The 23,371-nt window shown below is 37.1% G+C and overlaps 2 protein-coding genes across 5 annotated transcripts; both read right to left on the bottom strand.

Annotated features, from left to right (window-relative positions):
* Nucleotides 1–739: 739 nt before the first annotated feature.
* tom1l2 (target of myb1 like 2 membrane trafficking protein) lies at nucleotides 740–15,183 on the bottom strand. Of its 4 annotated transcripts, none has more exons than XM_051915254.1 (15): nucleotides 15,060–15,183; nucleotides 14,405–14,489; nucleotides 14,004–14,082; nucleotides 13,752–13,901; nucleotides 12,519–12,653; nucleotides 12,186–12,353; nucleotides 11,973–12,089; nucleotides 11,707–11,840; nucleotides 10,829–10,877; nucleotides 7,974–8,139; nucleotides 7,753–7,867; nucleotides 7,083–7,155; nucleotides 6,103–6,162; nucleotides 5,600–5,636; nucleotides 740–3,818 (listed from the first exon to the last, which is right to left on the bottom strand). In XM_051915254.1, the coding sequence occupies exons 1-15, from the start codon at nucleotides 15,109–15,111 to the stop codon at nucleotides 3,664–3,666; spliced, it is 1,575 nt and encodes a 524-aa protein (XP_051771214.1). In that variant the 5' UTR covers nucleotides 15,112–15,183; the 3' UTR covers nucleotides 740–3,663. The 4 variants fall into 4 exon arrangements, with proteins under 4 accessions (XP_051771214.1, XP_051771218.1, XP_051771216.1 ...); XM_051915258.1 differs by having other exon boundaries at nucleotides 14,405–14,553; nucleotides 15,060–15,137; XM_051915256.1 differs by having other exon boundaries at nucleotides 14,405–14,511; nucleotides 15,060–15,088.
* Nucleotides 15,184–15,440: 257 nt separating this feature from the next.
* On the bottom strand, nucleotides 15,441–19,565 carry atpaf2 (ATP synthase mitochondrial F1 complex assembly factor 2). The gene is made up of 8 exons (XM_051915268.1): nucleotides 19,169–19,565; nucleotides 19,042–19,086; nucleotides 18,765–18,913; nucleotides 16,696–16,793; nucleotides 16,439–16,519; nucleotides 16,221–16,333; nucleotides 15,993–16,108; nucleotides 15,441–15,888 (listed from the first exon to the last, which is right to left on the bottom strand). Exons 1-8 carry the CDS (start codon nucleotides 19,299–19,301, stop codon nucleotides 15,751–15,753), a joined length of 873 nt encoding a protein of 290 aa, XP_051771228.1. The 5' UTR covers nucleotides 19,302–19,565; the 3' UTR covers nucleotides 15,441–15,750.
* Between the last annotated feature and the right edge of the window lie 3,806 nt (nucleotides 19,566–23,371).

The following is a 23,371-nucleotide window of genomic DNA, read 5'->3' on the forward strand; positions in this document are numbered from 1 at the left end:
GACATCGCAATGTTTTATATTCTACGTACTCAATAAAATAAACCACTATAAACTTATATAAATTTCCAGCCATGAAAAGAAAAAAATACTGTGAAAACCGCCAGAATCTTAAAAAGTACTGTGTTTAGGCTTGCTGCCGTAGTCAGTGTTACACGGTATTCAGCTGTACACGATTCCATTACTTGCCCACTGCAGCACAGTCCCCACTGTCGTTTTGCTTTTATATGGAAAAAAAAACCAAACAAACAAACATTCAGTTCAGTTGGACAATGGATGCTACAATTATAAACTGAAAGCGTCTGCTCTGCTCCAAACAGCATGGGCTGCAGAGATGTAGCAGGACTCAGATTTCACTTATCACGTGACAAGAGATGACTGACAAGACGATGGCAGAAGATTTGGTGCGCAACTGATCCTGAACAGTCCTGCTGCTTCCTATACACATAGTACGCGTATTTGCGAATTCGAAAGCGAAAGTGAAAAGTAAGCGTGCATTCAAAAGCAATTTCAATACCCCGCATATTGATAGCAGCTCCCTGATGCCTGCAAATTATATACGATATCTCTCCCCTAACCAGTGTTATGGCAAATTTATTTACCAGTGTGAAAATTTCACGGTGACATCCCTAAACGTGATAATGATTTTTGGTCATACCACCCAGCGCTAGTTAGATCTGTAATTCAGTTAGAGAAGAGAAGATATTTTATATGACATACAATTTTACAATAGACAGTCTGGTAACAGATCACCATCTTGGTATGTTTTATTGGAGTTCAACACATGCATGAATCAAACAGTACAGAGAGCAGCTTGAGGTATAACAACAGGTAAGCACACAGACCAACACCAGTACAATCTGTAAAACCAAGATTGACCAGAGAAATGATCACCGGTTAGAGAGTACAGCTTATGCCAGCCCTTCACACTCACACACACGCACGCTGCAGTTTTACTTCCTTTATAGAGATGTGTCATGTTGGAAAGCTAGATTCTCTCCTTCCCCTCCCTTGGTAAACACAGGATAAACACGGTGTCTGCATCAGGATATCAGGAGCGGTTGTTCACACACATATACATAGACACACACATAACTCCAAATACATATCAAAGAGAAGAAAAGTGCCGTACCTATAAAGAAATATTCTCAAAGGTACAAAAGGGTTTCTTTACTGAAGACATTGGCATAACCTGACCATATGCTAGGGATAATTTTTGTCTGATTGAAATAAGTCAGTGAAACATTTTCACTCCAAACTGCAACAAGAAAAAAAAGTAGAAACTCCAAACCTAGGATTCTGATCTTTACAGTTCCTTCATACTAATATAAAGTAACCAATACTGACTTCAGAAATAAAATATGCAAAATAAATTTCTTTTACATTCTCAAACTGCACATTTCTGAGGCTAATGTACAGCCAAAACCATTTCAAATGAAATCAAACTGTAGTGCAGCATTGATAGATGAAATTGCACATTTGCTGAGAAATTGAAGGTAGTTGATAATAAAGTGATAATTAACTCCATTTCAATGAAGTTACATCCAACCAAGGATGTATAACGTTATCCATGTCAAGATGAAACATTTCAGCGATAGTGTCAAAAACAATAACAACAGCATTTAAATGGGATGGTTAACATCCATGAGGAGGTAAAATCTGTTTTTTTTTTTTTTTACATTTTAGTGTACATATTAATAACGTGTAGAGGGATATATAAATTTCTTAAAACTAACAAGTCAGTTATGACCACCAGCCGTATCCCTCAAGTCTCCTGTTATCAAAAGGAAAAAAGCCACAATATTTTAGTATTAATGCTCGTGCATTATCAGACTGCATCCCTGCTACAGCTAACCTTGAATATCTTCCTTTTTTTTTTTTTTTTTTCATAGCTCTTCTAAATACCCAAACTAACAAACCAAATATCATTGTCACCTGATACAGTGCTGTATGTACAACAGCTTCAGCTTGTCATAGCTCCTCAAACAGTTTCCCCTTAAATTGTTTTAACAGATCTACCAGAGTTATCGGTAACCGTAACATTTACAAACACAGCATAATGAACTCCCAATAATTCTGCCAAAGAAGGCGATCCTCAATCACCCAGTTATTGAACTGAAATTATAAATGCAAGAGGGCCAAAGCTTAGTTACTCAAAAGATCTGGGGTTGTTTTCATTTGTAATACATATTTTATGTAGTGTGACAAATCATATAAAATTATTAGCCATGCAAAAGTGCACTGTCCCTTTGATTTGTGCTCACCTACTGTATATAAACAAATAAAATCTTATACAAATACAAACACAACTAAAACTCATCTGGATGTTTTAAGTTAGTTGACTCTACACTTAAATTATTTGCTAAGGTTAACCATTTGGTCCGTCAAAACAGTATGTACACAACAGCAAGACACAGCACTCGAACTAAAGATATTACATCAGCACATTCACCTCACTAAATCAAATCTCTGGTGTGCAAACATGAGAGTACCGAACGTTAAATGACCATTAGCGGACTACACCTTAAACTACCCACAACCTGTTCTTTAAGGCAGATCCATTTCATTCCTTAATAACAACGCTAAGCTCGACACCACTTCTGCAGCAGTTGTAAAATCCAATTTAAACTGCCTTGCAGTCACCATCAGTTCTCTAGAAACTCCATTTGTTTTCGGTCTCGTAATAGACAGCGTTGAAATGAAGGACAGCTTAAATTCTGTATTTGAACAAAAGCTCTTTTAACACAGCCGAAAGGCGAATAATTCTTTCAGTGCAAATTAAATTGAAATACATACTTTTTGTTCCTATTAATGCTTTCTAATAGGCAATGCTTTTGCCAAGTAAAATAATAACATTTAAAAGAATCCAGTGGAATAATAATCATATAATTTTCCCTTTGATGTGACCTATGTAGTGAAGAGATGTGGTACAAACACAGCATCTCTGTCATTTTGCCTTTAAAATATTCAGTTTGCAAAATGTTTTGATTTTAATAAATTATGAATATACTGAATAAACTTCTCTCTAATGTCTCATTCAATAACGGATTGTAATATCTGGTAATATGACAAAATTCTCAAATCTGAAAGCTGAACTGCTACCATCAGAGGTATTAATTGGAAATTTTATAATAAATAATCCTATGTATAACATCCCTTTAAAGCAAATCTTCTGGTAGATAAAGTTAAAGAAAAAAAAGAAGAAAAACTAACAATTATTAGCTCCCTTTACAGATTATCCTTGAGGAAAGAGAAATAGGATTATTCAGCTGTTGCATGCAGGATCACAGTGAACACAAAGTTAGACATGGCCGGATCGGGTAGTAGACTTTACATTAATTTGCTTGCTTTATACCACAAATATCAATTAAAAAAATAGACATTGACCTCTCAAACCCACATGGTACGGTATGCTTTTAGGGAGTTCTGGGTGGAACTTATACAGCATTTTCAATGGAATGAAAACTTGGTAAAGTATGAAAATGTCCATTATGAAAATGTCTAGATCATGAAACAGTTCTGATCACTTCAGCTGTGATAGTGTTGACTGTGCTGGAGAAGCAGGAAGCAGGAGAGAAAAAGGGGATGCTGATGGATCTGCAAAGGGACTGACCCACCACTGCCACAGAAGCAGAGCTGGGCCGCCCCAGAGGATCTGACACTAATCTACAAGGCAAAGAGGGCGTCCTCGGACCTGCCTGACTTTTTACTTGCACTGGCAGAAGCGCCGGAAGCAGCGGAAAGCTCATCACTCGGGGGTGTCGGCAGTGTGGGCACCATCTCTGCTGCTTTGGCTCTCTCCTCTAGAAACTTGTCAAACTCTGGAAGAAAATTTTCATGGAGTGTTTAAAGCCTTTAACTGCTGGGTCTATGAATAGATAGCCTACCACTCAAAAATTTGGGTCTGTAAAAACAGTAAAACAGTAATATTGTCAAAATATTATAATTAAAAAAATAACTGTTTTATATTTTACAATGTAATGTAACATATTGTAGAAAATGTAATGTAATATAAACGTAAAATACACCGATCAGGCATAACATTATGACCACTGACAGGTGAAGTGAATAACACTGATTATCTCTTCATCATGGCACCTGTTAGTGGGTGGGATATATTAGGCAGCAAGTGAACATTTTGTCCTCAAAGCTGACGTGTTAGAAGCAGGAAAAATGGGCAAGTGTACGGATTTGAGCGAGTTTGATAGGGGCCAAATTGTGATGGCTAGACGACTGGGTCAGAGAATCTCCAAAACTGCAGCTCTTGTGGGGTGTTCCCAGTCTGCAGTGGTCAGTATCTATCAAAAGTGGTCCAAGGAAGGAACAGTGGTGAACCAGCAACAGGGTCATGGGTGGCCAAGGCTCACTGATGCACGTGGGAAGCGAAAGCTGGGTCGTGTTGTCCGATCCAACAGACTATTGCAGCTCACAAACTGCTCAAGAATTTAATACTGGTTCTGTAAGAATACACAGGTGTAAGGTGTAAGAATACACAGTGCATTGCAGTTTGTTGCGTTTGTTGCATAGCCGCAGACCAGTCAGGGGGCCCATGCTGACCCCTGTCCACCGCCGAAAGCATGAACAGTGGGCACGTGAGCATCAGAACTGGACCACGGAGCAATGGAAGAAGGTGATCTGGTCTGATGAATCACATTTTCTTTTACATCACGTGGATGGCCGGGTGCATTTGCGTCACTTACCTGAAGAATACATGACACCAGGATGCACTATGGGAAGAAGGCGTGAGGCAGTGTGATGCTTTGGGCAATGTTCTGCTGGGGAACCTTGGGTCCTGCCATCCATGTGGATGTTACTTTGACATGTACCAACTACCTAAGCATTGTTGCAGACCATGTACACCCTTTCATGGAAACGGTATTCCCTGGTGGCTGTGGCCTCTTTCAGCAGGATAATGCACCCTGCGACAAAACAAAAATGGTTCAGGAATGGTTTGAGGAGCACAACAATGAGTTTGAAGTGTTGACTTGGCCTCCAAATTCCCCAGATCTCAATCCAATCGAGCATCTGTGGGATGTGCTGGACAAACAAGTCCGATCCACCTCGCAACTTACAGGACTTAAAGGATCTGCTGCTAACATCTTGGTGCCAGATACCACAGCACACCTTCAGGGGTCTAGTGGAGTCCATGCCTCAACGGGTCAGGGCTGTTTTGGCAGCAAAAGGGGGACCAACACAATATTAGGAAGGTGGTCATAATGTTATGCCTGATCAGTATATTTTAAAATGTAATTTATTCCTGTGATGGCAAAGCTGAATTTTACTCCAATCTTCAGTGTCACATGATCCTTCAGAAATCATTCTAATATGCTGATTTGGTGCTCAAGAAACATTTCTTATTATTTTCAATGCTGAAATCAGTTGTGCTGCCTAATATTTTAGTGGAAACTGTAATGCAATTAAAACATTTTTTCAGGATTTTTTGATAAATATAAAAGTTAAAAAGAACAGCATTTATTTGTGACATATATATGTCCTTTACTATCACTTTAGATCAATTTAACACATCCTTGCTTAATACTCATTTCTTAAAAAAAAAAAAAAAAAATTTGAACAATAGTGTAAATCAAGTAATTCTTCATACCTTCACTTGTCACACCCTCCTCTCCTTCATCTCCTTTCTGAAGGCAAGTAGAAAAAGGGTAAAATATTTCAGCGCATGAAGCTTTTTAAAAAAGTAGCACATTTTATTTGCAACCACATCAAACATTATAATTTCTTCCCTTCAAAATACCAATAGAAGTTTTCTTGATTTAACAGATTATCTAAATTATATTACCCAAAACATCCAAAGACATTAGTACAGAAAATAAAAGTGTTAAAAGCATGTCAAGCAGGGTTCACTACGCAGTGTACTAAAATAACTGACAGAATATTCCAGAAAAGTAAGGAACGCAGCAAAACCATACAAGGTAAGTCGTTAGTGACCCCAAAAAGAGGGTACAAGGTAGTCAGCCAAGAATAAAAAGGCAAACAAAAAGAAATATGCCACTACAAGGGCATATTTCTTTTCAAATAAGTGGGTTATGTCCTGAAGAAGATGAAAAAAAAAAAAATTAAATAAAAATAAACGAAAGGAAATCTCACCACATCAGTACAGAGCCACTCCTCAATGTCATCCATGACAGAGGACTGGTCAAGAGCTGCCTATGGGCCCAAACCATGGGCCGGAGCAAAGCAAATAATAAATAAAAATAATAATCCCAAGAAAACATGACAAAACAAACAAACAAACAAACAACAAAAAACAAAACAAAAACAATAAGACTTTAACATAAAAGTCTTAATCCAATATTAGTAAACTATCCCCTTATAGACACATGTGGTAATAACTGAAACACATGCACAGCACGTCACCGCAGAAAACAGCAATTCAAGACTCTATTGAGCTGCACTGGCTGAATATCATTCAAGAATTACTAATATGTAAAAATAAAAGTATATTCTGAATTCCTGCTTCCAGAAAGAATTTTTTGCAACTCAAATGTTTACGTTCATCAACTACTGTCATCTTCCTCTGAGTGTGGAGTATGGTACACTACATAAGATTCTGTGAACTTGTACATACTTAGCATAACAGTAACTCATTTTCATCTTTCTAAACCACTCCAAAAGAAGTATGTAAACATCCAGCTCTATGATGTCTTTGACATGAAAACAATGAGTCCACACAGACATATGCTTAAGGAAACGGCAAGAAACTGTCCTAAAATAAACACACACACACACGTTTGTTATTGTGAATTGTGGGGACATTCCATAGGCGTAATGGTTTTATACTGTACAAACCGTATTTTCTATCCCCCTACACTACCCCTACCCCTAAACCTACCCATCACAGAAAACTGCACATTTTTACTTTCTCAAAAAAATTCTGAATGATTTATAAGCTTCTTGAAAAATGGGGACATGGGGTAATGTCCTCATAAGTCACCCTCTCCTTGTAATACCCATGTCATTATACAAATTTGCGTCCTGATGTGTCACAAAAACACGCGCTCATGCACGCGCTCATGCACGCGCACACACGCGCATACACACACACACACGCGTGCGCGGAAACTTACCCCAGTGTTTTGTTGTCTGACATCCAAAGTCGGGGCCACTCCACTTGAAGCCTTTGTGTCTTCGAATGGTGCACTGAGAGTTCAAAACCAGCAATGTGTGAGTTAAATTCTAATAATATAATATAATATAATATAATATAATATAATATAATATGTTTATGATGCCCCTCCCCCACCTTTACTACAACTGGATAATAGTAATCTGTGAATATAATAATTCATTTAGACTATCTGATTTAATATTTTTCATTAAATTAGACATTATTCAACATAAATAAATAAATAAATATTTTTTTAAATAAAAATTTAATTAGGGATGTTAATGTTGTGAGGCTTATGGCAGTCATTTTACCTAGTGGTGGGGCAAGATGGACCCTCCTCTTAATTTAAAATTTTGTGCAATTATAACTAATTAGTTAAATGTTTCCTTTTATTTCCCTTAATATGATGTATCATCATAAAGCCATCTTTAAATAGAATAAAATTGACATACATAGAGCACATCACATATGGTAAACACGAGAACCAATGAAGTTCGTTTTATCGCGACGCACACACAAGCTTCTTGAAACAGGTTTTATTAAAAAATATCTCAATTTGAGCTTCAAAGATTGACTAAAGTCTAATGGGTTTGGAACGACATGCATTAAAATTTTGATTTGTTTCATACCTCTTCCGCTCAGGAATGGTACCAGTCCTGGTCTGGGCAAACATGTCAAAGTCATCTTGGGGTTGACAGGTAGTCAAAGAGCTCAAGGTGCCAGTCACACTATCAGAACCGACATCTGTGAAGCATCGGTATTCTCACATTAGTACAGGCAAACAAATCAGCTTGTCTCTACCGATATCTAAAATGTTAACAATATTGTGGACCCAAGGTACGAGACTCACCCAAACCAGCCAGTCTGGAGGACAGCGTGACTGGAGAGGCAGAGCGAACTGCAGCCACAGAGGGAGGCAGGCTGGACGGAGGAGTAGCGCTGATCCTGGGACTAACCACCGCAGGAGACCCCGGTCCCAGGTCAATCAGGTTATCTTCTGTCGCCTCGTTCAGGACCTGTGGATACGCAACACCATTTCACATAGACACATTGGTTACAGACACTTTAGGGGGAAAGATTATTTACTTGCTATCTTACCTTTACATCATGAACATTTTCAAACTGGTTTACATACTTCTTTTTACTAATTTTTTTTTTTTTTTAACTTAAAAAGTAAAAAAAAAAAAAAAAAAGAGAGAGAAACCCTGCAGTCAGTTCTATAGGTTGAGAGAAGTACATACATTGCATACAATACATACATTGCTTTCACCGGTTTCACCAAGTCTTTTGTGAGAGGAAGTCTAATCTGTAACTCAAAGTACACTAAGAATTGATGAAAAGGTGAAGTGGTGAGACTTTACAGGAACAATGACTGTTAGACTGGGCAAGAGAGGGAAGGCTAAGGAATTTTCTCAGGCTAATTATTACTCAGTGTGTGCGAATGTTACTCATAGCCTTTGTTTCTTTGCTGCTTGAAAAATGTATGTTGCTGTATTTTAGAGGAGTTGTGCTTAAAAAATGTGTTTGAATCCTCTATTCTATAAGTCAAAAGCACTTAAAGGATTAGTTCACTTTCAAATGAAAATTACCCAAAAGCTTTACTCACCCTCAAGCCATCCTAGATGTATGTGACTTTCTTCTTTCTGACGAACACAATTGTAGAAATATTAATATTAAAAAATCCTGACGCATCTGAGCTTTATAATGGCAGTATGCGTTACCAAACGAGTATGAGCTGAAGAAAGGGTCTCCATCCACATCCATCCATCATAAACATACTCCACACGGCTCCAGAGGGTTAATAAAGGCCTTCTGAAGCGAAGCGATGCGTTTGTGTAAAAAAAAAAAATATATCCATATTTAACAAGTTATGAAGTAGAATATCTAGCTTACACCAGACCGCCTTCTGTATTCTTCAAAAAGCTTACACTGTACATCCTACACCCTTTCCTATTCAACTTATGGAATTGACGCGATGCCAGTTCCGTTTTTTCCTTAATTTGAATACGGAAGGCTGTCTGGTGGAAGCTAGATATTCTACTTAATAACATGTTAAATATGGATATTTTTTTTACACAAACGCATCGCTTCGCTTCAGAAAGCTTTTATTAACCCTCCGAGCCATGTGGTGTACACATTTATGATGGATGGATATGGATGGAGACAGCTCATACTCGTTTGGTAACGCATACTGCCATTATAAAGCTCGGATGCCTTTGGATATTTATTAATATTTCTACGATTGTGTTCGTTAGAAAGAAGAAAGTCATATACACCTAGGATGGCTTGATGGTGAGTAAAGCTTAGGGTAATTTTCATTTGAAAGTGAACTAATCCTTTAAAAAAGAAACACCAAATTACAGCCCATAAGCGCCCATAAATAAATAATAATAGACACATGCTGTCAAAATGTGATTTGTCAGAAGCAATTACACAGCTGTGCTCTATAGTTGTACTGTGTAATAAAGTAGAAAAAGCACATTAACAATCTGTGATAAATGCCTCTGTAACTGGCTTCAGATTCTATGACAGTGAATTACAGTACATCATATTTAATTTGTGCATCTAGCTTTTCCGTAGTACTAGACATCACATGAGTAAATTCAACAATAGTTTTTTAACAAAAAATACCCAAAATACATTACTATTCAAAAGTTTGGAGCTGGAAAGGTTTTTTTTTAATGTTTTTGAAAGAAATCCCTTATGCTCACCAAGGTTGTATGTATTTAATCAAAAATACAGTAAAACAGTAATATTGTGAAATATTATTACAATTAAATAACTGTTTTCTACTTGAATGCATTTTAAAATGTCTTTTATTCCTGTGATGGCAAAGCTCAATTTTTAGCATCACTACTCCAGTCTTCAATGTTTCAAGGCCCTTCAGAAATCATTCTAATATACTGATTTGGTGCTTGAGAAACATTTCTTATTATTATCAATATTGAAAACAATTGTGCTGCTTAACGCTTTTGTGGAAACTGTGAAATATATTTTTTTTGTCATCGTACCCCAAACTTTTGAACAGCTGTGTATGTCTCTCATACAATCCTGAAAATGACTAAAATAGTCTAAAGTAGCAGAATATTGCTTTGTTGTGCTATTAAAAATCATATTTCCATTACATGAAATGCACCGTTCCTAAATCCCCATTTCTTTATTTGAAGCAGTGGAGGAACTAGTACTAGGGTAAGCAAATGGAGGGGTTGGCAAGCAAAGGTCACAGACTGCGGGACAGGCATTCTACATGCTAGCGGAGGTTCACTGGATGCAACACGGGACTGGGACTGCACCAGCCAATACTGACATAACATTCTTTAGCATCTGCATGTCCAAGTAAAAAATGAGATTAGATGACTCATACTTGCCTCCCTCAGCTAGCAATACCAAAAATATAAAAATAAGAAAAACAAATCACAAAACAGACCAAACCACACAATAAGTAACACCAACATGCAATTACATTTTAAGTTGAAAACCGCACATGATAAAAGTGTTTTCATCTCAAAGCAAATGTACCATGCTTTCTCAGAGCATATTTTAGAGCAAAAAGCAAGCAATGAGGGCAAGAGAATGACTCTGAGCTGTTCTTTTGGCATGAACAATTTACCTTACGTGTGTTTGGAGGGGGTAAAAAACACACACATTGATGAACCGATGCTAACACATGGATAAAACAACTTTCCTAAAGAAGACACAACCTACCCCATTGTTTACGCCTTGTGCAGTTCGGCCAGATCGGAACCTCTCGTATCTAAAGAAAAAGCAAGGAAAGTGAGCAAACAAAATCAACTAATTAAACTCTTACCCTCACTTAAAATAGCCTTTTCATTAAGCTTTAAGGATAATTCACCCAAAAATGAAAATTCTGTCACCATTTACTCACACTAATGTTGTTCCAAAACCATTAAGACTTTGGTTAATCTTTGAAACACAAATATATTTTTCAGTAAAACAGGAGATGTTTCTGTTCCTCCACTGAATGTCCAGGTGACCAAAAAAAATCCATAATGGTCATAAAGGAAGTAAAATGAATCCACACGAATCTAGCGGTATAATCCAAGTCTTGTGAAGTGATACAAACACTTTATATGATAAACAAATTTAATTTAGGCTTTTATTCACATATAAACACATATACAGAAGCTTGTGTGTGCATCACATGCTAAAAACAAACGTCACTGTTTTTTGTGCATCAACGCTTCTGTGTGTATCATATGTGATGTGCTCTATGTATGTGTGTCCATCTTTGTATAGATATAAATAAAAGTCTAAATTAAATCTGTTCATCATATAAAGTGATCATATCTCTCCACAAGACTTGGATTGAACTGCTCGATTCATATGGATTCATTTCATGACGCCTTTATGATCTTTTTGGATCTTCTGATTTTTTGGTTACCTGGGCCTTCAATGAAAGGACAGAAGCCTCTTAGGTTTCATTAAAAATATCTTAATTTGAGTTTCAAAAATTAACCAAAGTCTAATTGGTTTAGAACAACATGAGTGAATGATTACATTTTTTGGGTGAACTATCCTTTAAAAAAAAAAAAAAAAGGTAAATTCATCCTGCTTGTTTACACCTCTCATAACGTAGGAAGATGTTGTTGAGGTCGTCGTTGACGTGCAGGAGCTCCTCCGTGACTTCCTCATTGGACACGCGTGAGATGAGCTCAACTATCCTCTGCTGCATGGCCCTGCATGTCCTGTTCAATTCCTTCAAACAAAGCAAACAAACCTTGTAATACTGAATAATAAAAATTGTCAACATAATGCTGTACCAACACTCCCTCTAGTGGCCTTATGTAGCTCTTTCAAGACTCCAGCATAAAAAAACTGAATGAGAAACCTGCAGAAGCTCATGATCAGATGGATCTTCTTGACCGGGAACCATCTCGGTCAACATCTCCGACATCACCTTAGTGTTCCCACGCACAATGTCGAGCTCACTGCGCAGCTTGCAAATCTATTCAATGATATTGTATAATATCATTATGCAATCTGTGAATACAAACGTTGATCAATTTCAATAAAAGAATGAAACAAGGAGGTTCTACAGTACCTGTTCAGGGGAGGGGTTAATGGGCCCAGAGATGTGCAGATTGGGAATCTGTGGGGAAGTGTGGGTCACAGGGGCAGAGAAGGGAGGAGCGGAGGCAGGGTGAGGCTGTGGCTTGGGCTGGACTGGAGCACTGTATTTCGGCTGATCCAACTCTGGAGCAGTTTGCAACTATTATCAACAGAGCAAGACAATGAGCTATATTGCAGAGATAAAGAGGGATGGTAAAGCGATAAAGTTAAGTAAATGATAAAAGGACATTATATTTTAGAGGAGGCTGCCATAACTTCAACAATTTGACAAACAAACCATAACATGTCTGGCGTCAACACTTACCCTTTGCGGTGTGTGAATGGGGGACAAGGTCTCCAAGTCAGATCGTGGAAACTCTATACCTTTCCTCTTCATTTCTTCATAGACGTGGACTACTCCTGTTAAATCTGGACTACTCCTAAAGGCATCTGCCCATGCCTGATGACGTATAGAGTACATGCAAACTTAATATGTGAAAACATGACATATAAAAATGCATCAGAATAGATATTAATCAATATAGTTTATTACTGGTGTATAATAATAACATTTCTAAAGCTAATCAAGGAACGCAAGTTCAGCTGCTCAGATCTTCTCTACTTGAACATTCAGTACCTTGTTTTGCAAAACATGCTACACTACTGTTCAAAAGTTTGGGGTCAAGATTTTTCTAATGAAATCTTGCAAGAAGACTCTCACCAAAGCTGCATTTATTTGATCACAAATAGAGTAATATTGTGAAATATTATTACAAATTAAAATAACTGTTTCTATTTTAATATACATTAAAATGTAATTTATTCCTGTGATGGGTGAATTACGCCAGTCTTCAGTGTCACATGATTCTTCAGAAATCATTTTATTATGCTGATTTGCTGCTCAAGAAATATTTCTTATTATTATCAATGTTAAAAACAGTTGTGAAAGTTCAAAAGAATAACATTTATTTGAAATACAATTTCTTTACTGTCACTTTTGAACAATTTACTGTGTCCTTGCTGAATAAAAGTATTAATTTCTTTCAAAATTTCTATTTTTATTTCTACCCCAGACTTTTGAAAACCATTGTAGTAACTACAATCAGGTGACTCTTTTAAATAAAGTTGTTTGAATGTCAAACAAAAATGCAAAACACAAACATCACTTGCCTAGTTCTCTTTGGACAAAGCCAGTCTAAAGATTCCATTTTGATCATTTTATTATGAGAAATTTCTGGCATCACATTAAATGCAAGACCATGTAAACTGAAGTCACCCTTGGTCATTGGAGCCAAACATGGTAACCTGATCCACAAGGTTGTAATGAGCACAACTTCAGTGCCAACGAATCAGCAAGATCTCCTTGACTACCGAGCATCAGGTAACCAGCCCCATGATGCACCTCCTCTCGCTCTTTCTCTCTCATCATTGCCCTCTTTTTGAAATGGTTCATGTCACGTTTCCTTTCCTCATGTTGTGTTTAAACCATAAGGCAACACATTTTTCTTTACTGATCATGAACAACCAAAACCCAAAAAAATCCAGATTTTTGCCATACCTGTATCAAAGCTAGTACTTTGTCCTGCACTATGGCGGGCGGGTTGTTTTTAGGAGATATAATTTTCACCAAAACGCCATCAATGAAGTCCCGGGTGGTGACGAGGGCGTGGAACCGATAGCCACAGTTCTTTACACATGTCTCAAGAACCTGAACACATTATAAAAATCTAAATAAACAGGACAATCTAAAAGGAATTATCAGCCGTACAGTAGGACTGTAAAGAGAAAAGTTCCATTGACTGTTGCCCACCGTCAGTGTAAGCATCACCTCCCTGTAGTTTTTATTCCCATTAAGCCTCTTCTTCACAGCTCTTATAGCATCCTTAGGCCTATAAATCAGATAAATAACACATATATGCAGCTAAAAAGCAATTCATTATGAAGTTACAATGACAAGGTCAAGTGAATGAATTATGTTCTGCTAGAAAGCATTGACAGGTTCCATAAATAACACATTGTTGATGGCTTTTCAATTTATATAATGTCCTCGACTTGGTCCTTCAGCCATAGTTAAACATTTTATTCACAGGCAAAATGTGAAGCTATAAAAATGACAGCAACTTCTGGATTTATGTAACAATGTTTTAGTTTCCTAAGGTTTACTGAATATGTCAGCAAGAAGCTATAAATCATGCATCTTTAATGTCTCACCCATCTTCTGTTTCATTGATTATGTCACATATTTCCATATTCAAGGTCCAGTCTTCACTTTGCAGGGAGCCATCTGTGGCCCTTTCTGGAGAAGATCAAAAGGCAAACTAATAGGAGTATAGGTTACTGCCTGGAACTAATAAGAGAATCTGGAAAAAACATCGGCAATGATGACAATGCACTGATCTGCAAACTGCTGTGCAATATGTGCTTGATTGCTGGGTGTCTTCCAAAGAAAGCGGCCATGTTCCTCACAGAGTGGCCATTTATAAATCTTGATCAATAGTATGATTCATTTACACACATTACCTCAAGCTTTAGCTATGAAACTGGGTGTGAGAGATAAACGCAGTGTCCTCTGGCTAGCAAGCTAATACCAGCTGTAGTACTTCAGCTTGCTTAAATTCGTTTCAGCATTTCGCCTCTCTAGAATTTGCCATTTAAAGAATTAAGAAAATTACTATTTTATAGCACATTTTGGAACTAACTGTGAGTTAGACCAGCTAGCATGAATGAGCATTAGCTGTTAGCCAGCTAACTGACAGGCTATCCATATGTTGAGCTTCTGTACAGCGGCTCAGCTAAATGCATCGCTTTAAACGTTAACCTGTTGCAACACAATTTTTAAGCATCATTTAACTTCTGAAAAACATACCAATGCACTGTCCCACCGGAGTACTGTATGGGTTTCCCAGCAAGAACTCCATCTTGTCAACATATCCAACGATTAACAGTCAATGAGACAGTAAACACTCAAGCCCCGCCCATGAACGACTCCTATTGGTCGCTTAATTCAGGCCTTCAAAGCTATTGGCCGAAGCTGCAGTCCGTTACTGAAATGACACGCCAGCTAATTAAAGGGACAGTAGTAAACTTGTTGACATGACTGCTTTATACCGCACGCAGGTATGATATTACAAATGGTTATGTATCAGTTTGCCCTTTCAGACTATGCACTTAAGTACCAGACGTTTTATATGTGACTTTGACCTTAAGGGAACTGCTTGAAAAACATGAGTCTGGGTGACCATGTAGCAAAAATAACTGAGATGACTGTAATTTATCAAAAAAAAATCTCCATTTATTTTTTGTTTATAACATATTTGCTGAAATGTTTCACATCTTTGACATTAAAATACTGGGATTATGCATTTACACTCTTTCCAAGCTGAAGATGTTATCATGACCTTAAACAGATATATTATTGCTCAAAACATAACTGGACAGCAACATCATTTTACTGGTTAGGTAACTGATGTCACCGCTGCTTATTGCAAAAAGCAAACAAAGACAGAGATAACAACAAATCTCATTTTTCAGTCCCATAAAATGCCTTTTTGGCCTTATCAATCCTGTAAAATTTTTCTCTTAATGGCTGTGCTTTCAGAAGACAGATACACAAACATTGCTCCAGCAGCTGTTCGTGCCCGCAACTCATACATGTCATAATCATGAGCCCATTCCACATTTCCCCAGTGCTGGATCTAAGACAAAGCAGAACAGAATGTACAATAATCATTAACATGGGAAAAATGGTACCAAGGCAAGGATCATTAAACAGTTGGAATAAAAATAGAAGCCACCATACCTGGTATTCTTCCTCAAGTCTGGACAGCAGAACCGCTTGCTCCACGCTTAGGTGTCTGTCAATCAGCCCAAAGGACAAGACCAACGATTTCAGCTGAGTGATCACATACTCAAGCCCTGAAGGAACATTAAAAACTGCACTGTTCAAACAGGCCCATTCACATAAGATGCAAAATCTTATGTAAACATGCCCATTTACATAGGATGCAAAAGCACCACAAATCTTTACCTGTCAGAGCCCAAAAATTGTAGGAATTAAGGTGTTGACGAAATGTATCCTTAGTTTCTTCTGGGATTTGAGGGCCCATTATATTGGAGGATGAACCAATGACTACATTGTATCTAGAAAAAGATGTTCATATACACCTTTATTGTGGCTATATACTTTGATATATTGGCTATATATTGTGATTATTACATATTGTAGCCAAAATTACCAAATATTACCTTTGTTCTATCCAGTTCAATACAGGGTCCCATTCATTTCTCTGCAGTTCCACAAGACCTGGAGGTTCTTCTACTCTGTAACTAAAGGGAAGATAGATCTGATTTAATAAAATCATAATACTTTCAGCATTTAGCAGAAATTTTGGGAGATCTAATACCATTTATCTTTAATGCAATTATGTGGCACAATAATGGTAGAAAAGGTCAAGTAAAGTCTTGGTATAATTAATTAAATACCATCAAGTAATAAACCTCACCAGATAGTGTCAGTCTCCAAAAACTTTAAAGCTGCTGAGATCATTTGTTCTTCTGTCCTTTGCGTTGGATTATCAAGAGCTGTGTTGCAAAGAGTGGTCTGTATGGACAGAAAAAAGCCTTTTAACATACAATTTAAGTCAATTCAATTGTATTTGTATATCACTTTTTACAATACATATTGTTGCAAAGCAGCTTTACAGAAAAACACGTTAATATTTATAATATCTTAATTTCTTTATATAGTTGCTTTATAGCTGCATTTAGCAGATTAGAGTTGGGCAATAATATAGTTCACAGTCATGTGAAAAAGAAAGTACACCCTCTTTGAATTCTATGGTTTTACATATCAGGACATAATAAAAATCATCTAGACCTTAGCAGGTCTTAAAATTAGGTAAATACAACCTCAGATGAACAACAACAAATGATATATCATACTGTGTCATTATTTAACAAAAACTAGACCAAAATGGAGTACACCCTTACTGCTTCCATAGGAATTAAGAGAGTAAGTGGAAGTCAGACACTGCTAATCAAATGCCTTTGATTAACTGATCATCAGCAAGCGTGACCACCTCTATAAAAGCAAACATTTTGGCAGTTTGCTGGTCTGGAGCCTTCAGGTGTGTGTTAACACAATGCCAAGGAGGAACCTTAAATAAGCAATTGTTGTGGCCCATCAATATGGGAAGGGTTATAAGGCCATTTCCAAATAATTTGAAGTCCATCATTCTACAGTGAGGAAGATTATTCACAAGTGAAAAACATTCAAATTCACAAATTCAGGTAAGACCACGCAATGCTTAGAGAAATTGCAAAAAACCCAAGAGCTACATATCAAACTCTACAGGCCTCAGTTAGCATGTTAAATGTTAAACATGGCAGCATGGCTTAGTTTGCAAAGTTGCATCAAACAAACCATAAAACTTCTGGAACAATGGCCTTTGGACAGACAAGATCAAAGTGGAGATGTCTGCCCATAATGCACAGAGCCACATCTGGCGAAAACCAAACACAGCATATCAGAACAAACACCTCATACCAACTGTCAAGCACAGTGGTGGAGGGGTGATGATTTGTGCTTGTTTTGCAGCCACAGGACTGGGGCGCCTTGCAGTCATTGAGTCGACCATGAACTCCTCTGTATACCAAAGTATTCTAGAGTCAAATGTGAGGCCATCTGTCCAACAGGTAAAGCTTGACCAAAATTGGGTCATGCAACAGGACAATAATCCCAAGCACACCAGAAAATCTACAAGAGAATGGCTGAAAAAGAAAAGAATCAAGGTGTTGCAACGGTCCAGTCAAAATCCAAAGAAGATTTTTAGCTAAAACCATGGTCCTCTGTGATTAATATAATGGAAGTCAATTGGTGCCGTCACTTTATTTTTTTTAATACCCGCAAGATTTTTTGGCTAAAAATCTTCTTTACTGTTCTACTGAAGGGAGGAAAAAAGTCACCTACATCTTGGATGGCCTAAGGGGGAGTAAATTAACAGCACATTTTCATTTTTGAGTAAACTATCCCTTTAAGAGAGCTGCACATAAACAAATGCCCACAAACCTCAATGAACTGAAGCAATGCCAAAATGAGTGAGCCAAAATTCCTCCACAATGATGTGAGAGACTGATAAAGCCATACAGAAAATGATTACTTCAAGTTATTGCTGCTAAAGGTGGTTCTACAAGCTATTGAATCATGGGGTGCTTAGTTTTTCACACATGGCTTCTCCATTTTGGCCTGGTTTTTGTTAAATAATGACACAGTGTAATATGTCATGTGTTGCTGTTCATCTGAGGTTACCTAATTTACCTAATTTTAAGACCTGCTAAGGACCAAATGATTCTTTATTTTATTATTATCTGATACGCAAAACCATAAAATTCAATGAGGGTGTACTCTCTTTTTCACATAAATATATATGTTGCTTTATGTAAGTATACATTATGTATACAAATAAAGTTGACGGTATTCTATATGCAACCTTAAATATCGTGCTGGGTTATAATATAGTTAATATATGCAATTTAGAAACTCTATCTTGAACTTTTTATAATAATAGCCTACTAAGTGCATGGTGTAAAACTTCAGCGTTTCCTTCTGAACGTCCCACTCTGTTGCAACAGCTATGGCAAGAGCTTCATTGGGAACTGTGAACAGCTTTCCACCTGGAGTCTTCAGCTTTCGCTTGTCAAGGTTTATTTCAAACAGGCCCCCTGTAGACAACACAAAGAACATTTTTAAACAGGCATAAATGTTTCTCTTGAGAACCTACGTTTATTATTATTTTTAAGTTGCAGATGTGTGTTGTTATGGGCATCACAACATGCTTAATGACACTCACCTTCACCTTGAGATATCGAGACATTCTCGTAGAACTTCTTTCTCTCTGCAAAACGCAATGTAAGAACAAGAGCTCATGCATCAATATATTAGGTTTGTCTTTCTGTACATTTCTGTAATGATCTTACCTGTTATGGCACTGGAATATTTTGCTTTTTGTAGGTGCGTTGATAAGCTAGGACCATGATGCCCTTGAGGAAATGAAAATGGCCAAAAGACCTGACCAAATTGTCTGTGATACCTACAAATATTCCGTAACATCGTATGTTTAAAACTCTATGTATTCGCACCAACGTAACAGTTCAACTGTGAACAACCATTCAGTGAAGGTTTGAAGCTGTATCAGCCGTTAAAGCTAATTTGACAAACCGTCGTTCATATTTCAGGAACAAAACAAAAAGCACACGTATTAAGTATAATTAAGGTTACCTCAATTATTTAAGAAATATAAATTCTCTGACAAGGGATATCAGCATGCAGCAACGTGAAACCAAAGCGTGAAGCTGATAACTGTGACCTACACAAGGACCGTACAGGACAATTCATAATAAAAGTCCCTACTAAATCAAAAATATAATTATTTTGTCCGTTTTCAAACAAACGGATATACTGACTTCGTATAAGTTACCCTTCTTGTATTTGTTTTTGTTTTTTATTTTAATGAAAATATTGATGTGTAATATTTTTAATAGATAACGTGAATTAGATTAGCTACATGTTTGTTAGATTTCTTATTTTATGAATGGCTTCTTGTGAGGATCCAAAAAATGAGTAAGAGAGAAAGAAAATTGTTGTACAAATGTTTTAAAAGATGTTTAGTGACCTAAAGCTACAATGCAATAGAAAATCTTCCGGTAACAGTAACCAATCAGCTGGCGTTACTTATTTAAATGGAAAGTGCGCGCGTAGTTTATCTAAAAGTGGGTATCTGTCCTTTAAACACAGAACCCAGAATCCGTTTATTTAACTATCTGATGGACAGGTAAATCCCGCCATTTCTGCATCTGTAGATTCCATCTCTCACCCACAGCAATCAAAACTGTAATATTGAGGTTGTGCTGTAGATAAACAAACAAACAAGACTGCATGTAACCCATATTTGCAAGAGTTCTGTTTAAATCTGTGCTTTCTATTTCATTGCTCCATCTTCGAATGACAATGTGAATGCAATCAGCGTCAGCTCAAAGCTAACTGTGAAGATTAGAGCAACACATAGCTAGATACAATGACAATTTCATGCTTCCCTTACAAAAAAAAAAAAAAAAGTCTATACCATGGTAATTATAGTTCCAAAATAGTTACTACAGTTATTGTTACAATAACAAAACCAAAGGAAAAAAGGAAACGTGAAAAATATACACAACCATTCAAAAGTTTAGGGTGAATATAAAAGATTTATATTTCAAATAAATGCTGTTCTTTTTAACTTTCTATTCATCTAAGAATCCTGGAGGAAAAAAAAAAAAAAACATTTGCACAAAAATATTAAGCAATAAGCAGCACAACTGTTTTCAACATGATAATAATAAGAAATGTTTCTTGAGCAGCATTCAAATGATTTCTGAAGAATCATGTGACACTGAAGACTGGAGTAATGGCTGCTGAAAATTCAGCTTTGCCATCACATAATTTATTTAAAGTACATTAATATAGAAAACAGTTCTTTAAAATAATATTTTAATAATAATAGTAATAATATTTAACAATATTACTGTTTTTGTTGTTGTTGTTGTTGTTGTTTTTCTGTATTTTTTAGCAAATAAATGCAGTGATAATGTAGAGTGCCCAACTCCCATTGCCGGTGGACCTGGGTTCGAGTCCCGCTTAGAGCGGGCGGTTCGAACAGGAGGGGTTACATTGGTGCCGTGACCCAGATGGAAGTGAGATTTAGGGTGGTGAGTGTAACGGACGTAGGCCGGTAAGAGCTGTGCGTATAAACCTCACTCCCCTGATCTCATGAGGCGCTCTAGCAACTGGCGTTAGAGACTGCAGTCTTTAGCCTCCTTGTTAGAGTGCCCGATTCCCATGCCGGCGGACCGGGGTTCAAGTCTCGCTTAGAGCGGGCGGTTTGAACAGGAGGGGTTACATGAGCATAAGAGACTTTTTTCAAACAACCCCACACTTTTGAAGAAGAAACTATTGTACATGAAATTTAACCAAATAATGGAAATAACCTAAAAACTGCCAATGATTGAGATCCAATATTAATTCATTGTACAATATATGATCTGTAGTAATCTGGCCCTTGCTTTCAGACCAAGATGATGGGATAGGCTCCAGTACAGTTTGAAGTGATTTACTGTGCTGCAGTGAACTAGACCACAAGTCCTATTTCAGCCATTACCATTGAGGACTTATGAGGATACCTAAGGTTAATATGCTTGACAGAGGTTAGTAACTGTAGTATCACACTGTCATATAGAAAGTAAAACCTGTCATGTTTGACTGATTAAAAAAAAAAAAAAAAAAAACTAACTCACTTTACAGGAATATCCACTAACTGCATTCTGAAACGCCCCTTTCTGTGAGAAAAAAGATGCTGATGGCACTGGGTATAAAGGCTTTATTCTTGAAATACAGTACTACATTTGACAGTAAAAAGAAATTAAGACATGCCCTCAATTGTAAAGGATAGCCTACATAAACACCTTAGGAATGTTTTTCCTGTTTGCTGTAGTCGGTCTTAATTAAGTTTTGAATTCACAGTATTAAGCATTGTAACATTTCTGGAGTATGTCAAAATTAACCAACTTTGCAGTTATTCAGGGGCAGTTTACACAACACCATTTTCAACTAAAAATAGAAAACTTTTTTGGCGGTTCATTTACATGACAACAGTGTTTGGGGGCCTGAAACACAAACATTTGAAAATGGGTTTTGAAGTGCAAGTTTTTGAAAATGATAACCGTTATTGTCTCAATGTAAACTACACACTTTTGCAAACTTTTCCATTTTTAGTACATCGTTGTTGTGTAAACTCATTAGACATCAGGTTCCACAGTGATGTCAAGTCACATTTATTTATATAGCACTCTATACACTGCCTGGCCAAAAAAATTGCTGTTTGGATTTAAATAGGCAAATGCATAAGAGTCTATGACTAGATAATTATTGCAGTGATTATTGTTTCTAGCATGTTATATGTTTGGCAACAGTTCTTCTAACCCTATTTGATGGAGTGTGTAGTTTTTCATTTCTTACAGCCATGTAAGAAGACACATCATGGCCATATTCCTGGATGACAATGTCAAGATTCATCAGGCTCAAACTGTAAAGGATTGGTTGGGAAGGAGCATGAAGAATCATTTTCATGAATTTGCACCTTTGAGTCCAGACCTTAAATTCATTGAAAGTCTTTGGGATGTGCTGGAGGAGACTTTGCAGAGTGCTCACCTCTTGCATTGTCAATACAAGATCTTGACCAAAAATTGATGCACCTCTTGATGGAAATAACATCACAACATTTATTTCCATCAAGAAGTGCCACATCCCAAAGACTTTTTTTTTGGTAGTGTACAATGTAGATTGTGTATTTCTACAGAAGAAGAAAAAAGTGTCATTATGTAGCTCAGTTTAGTTCAGTGTTGTTCCAGTTCAGGTTAATAACTGTCAGTGTTGCAAAGTTCATCATTTATGAAACTAGTTCAGTTCTAGTGTTACTATCCACTTCAATTCAGTTCAAATTTTGTTCTCATTCGATAGTGTCATTGCAATTAAATCAATCATATTACTAGATATTAATTGTCATTTAAAACCACAAATGAGCAAACCAAAGGTGACAGTAGCAAGGAACCAAAACTCCATTGGGTTGCAGTAGGTAAAAAAAAAAAAAAAAAAAAGTTTGGGAGAAGCCAGTCTCAGTAATGGGGGCCAGGTTTTCTGTGGAAAACTAAATGAATGACCACAGTGTGATTTATAATTCCAGGCTGCAGATTTTATACACTGATATTTTTCAACATTTTGCAAATGTGCAATGAAATGCATGAAAATGAAAGCAAATTAGCCATAAATTCTAATGTATCCTGTATATTGTTACAGGTGCTGGTGTAGAGACGAGGCAGTACAAGGAAATCCACAATAACAGGCACTTTAATGAACAACGGAGGAGAACACCAAACACATAGTACATAACATTAAGAACGGACAGGGAGTGAAGGGAGTGAGTCCATTATAAAGGCAGTGCTGATGATGAAGTCCAGGTGCAGGTGCTGAGTGCTGATGGGGAGATGATGAGGGAAGTGAGTGCAGGTGTGGAGACAAGAGGATGATGGGAAATGGAGTCCGGGAGACAAGGGAACTGTGACAGTACCTCCCCCTCCTGGTAGGTGCGA

The sequence above is a fragment of the Ctenopharyngodon idella genome, chromosome 12, assembly GCF_019924925.1.
Source record: "Ctenopharyngodon idella isolate HZGC_01 chromosome 12, HZGC01, whole genome shotgun sequence".
Lineage (NCBI taxonomy): Eukaryota > Metazoa > Chordata > Actinopteri > Cypriniformes > Xenocyprididae > Ctenopharyngodon > Ctenopharyngodon idella.

What these genes read in the sequence shown, in the direction of transcription:
- atpaf2 (XM_051915268.1), bottom strand. Translation starts at nt 19,301, where the DNA reads ATGTTACGGAATATTTGTAGGTATCACAGACAATTTGGTCAGGTCTTT. An exon ending in ATATTCCAGTGCCATAACAG is followed by an intron (nt 19,087 to 19,168) that starts GTAAGATCATTA and finishes TGCGTTTTGCAG; the next exon opens with AGAGAAAGAAGTTCTACGAG. An exon ending in TTGGAGACTGACACTATCTG is followed by an intron (nt 16,520 to 16,695) that starts GTGAGGTTTATT and finishes TCTTCCCTTTAG; the next exon opens with TTACAGAGTAGAAGAACCTC.
- tom1l2 (XM_051915254.1), bottom strand. Translation starts at nt 15,111, where the DNA reads ATGGAGTTCTTGCTGGGAAACCCATACAGTACTCCGGTGGGACAGTGC. An exon ending in AAGTACTAGCTTTGATACAG is followed by an intron (nt 12,654 to 13,751) that starts GTATGGCAAAAA and finishes ATACGTCATCAG; the next exon opens with GCATGGGCAGATGCCTTTAG. An exon ending in AGTGGCTCTGTACTGATGTG is followed by an intron (nt 5,637 to 6,102) that starts GTGAGATTTCCT and finishes ACTTGCCTTCAG; the next exon opens with AAAGGAGATGAAGGAGAGGA.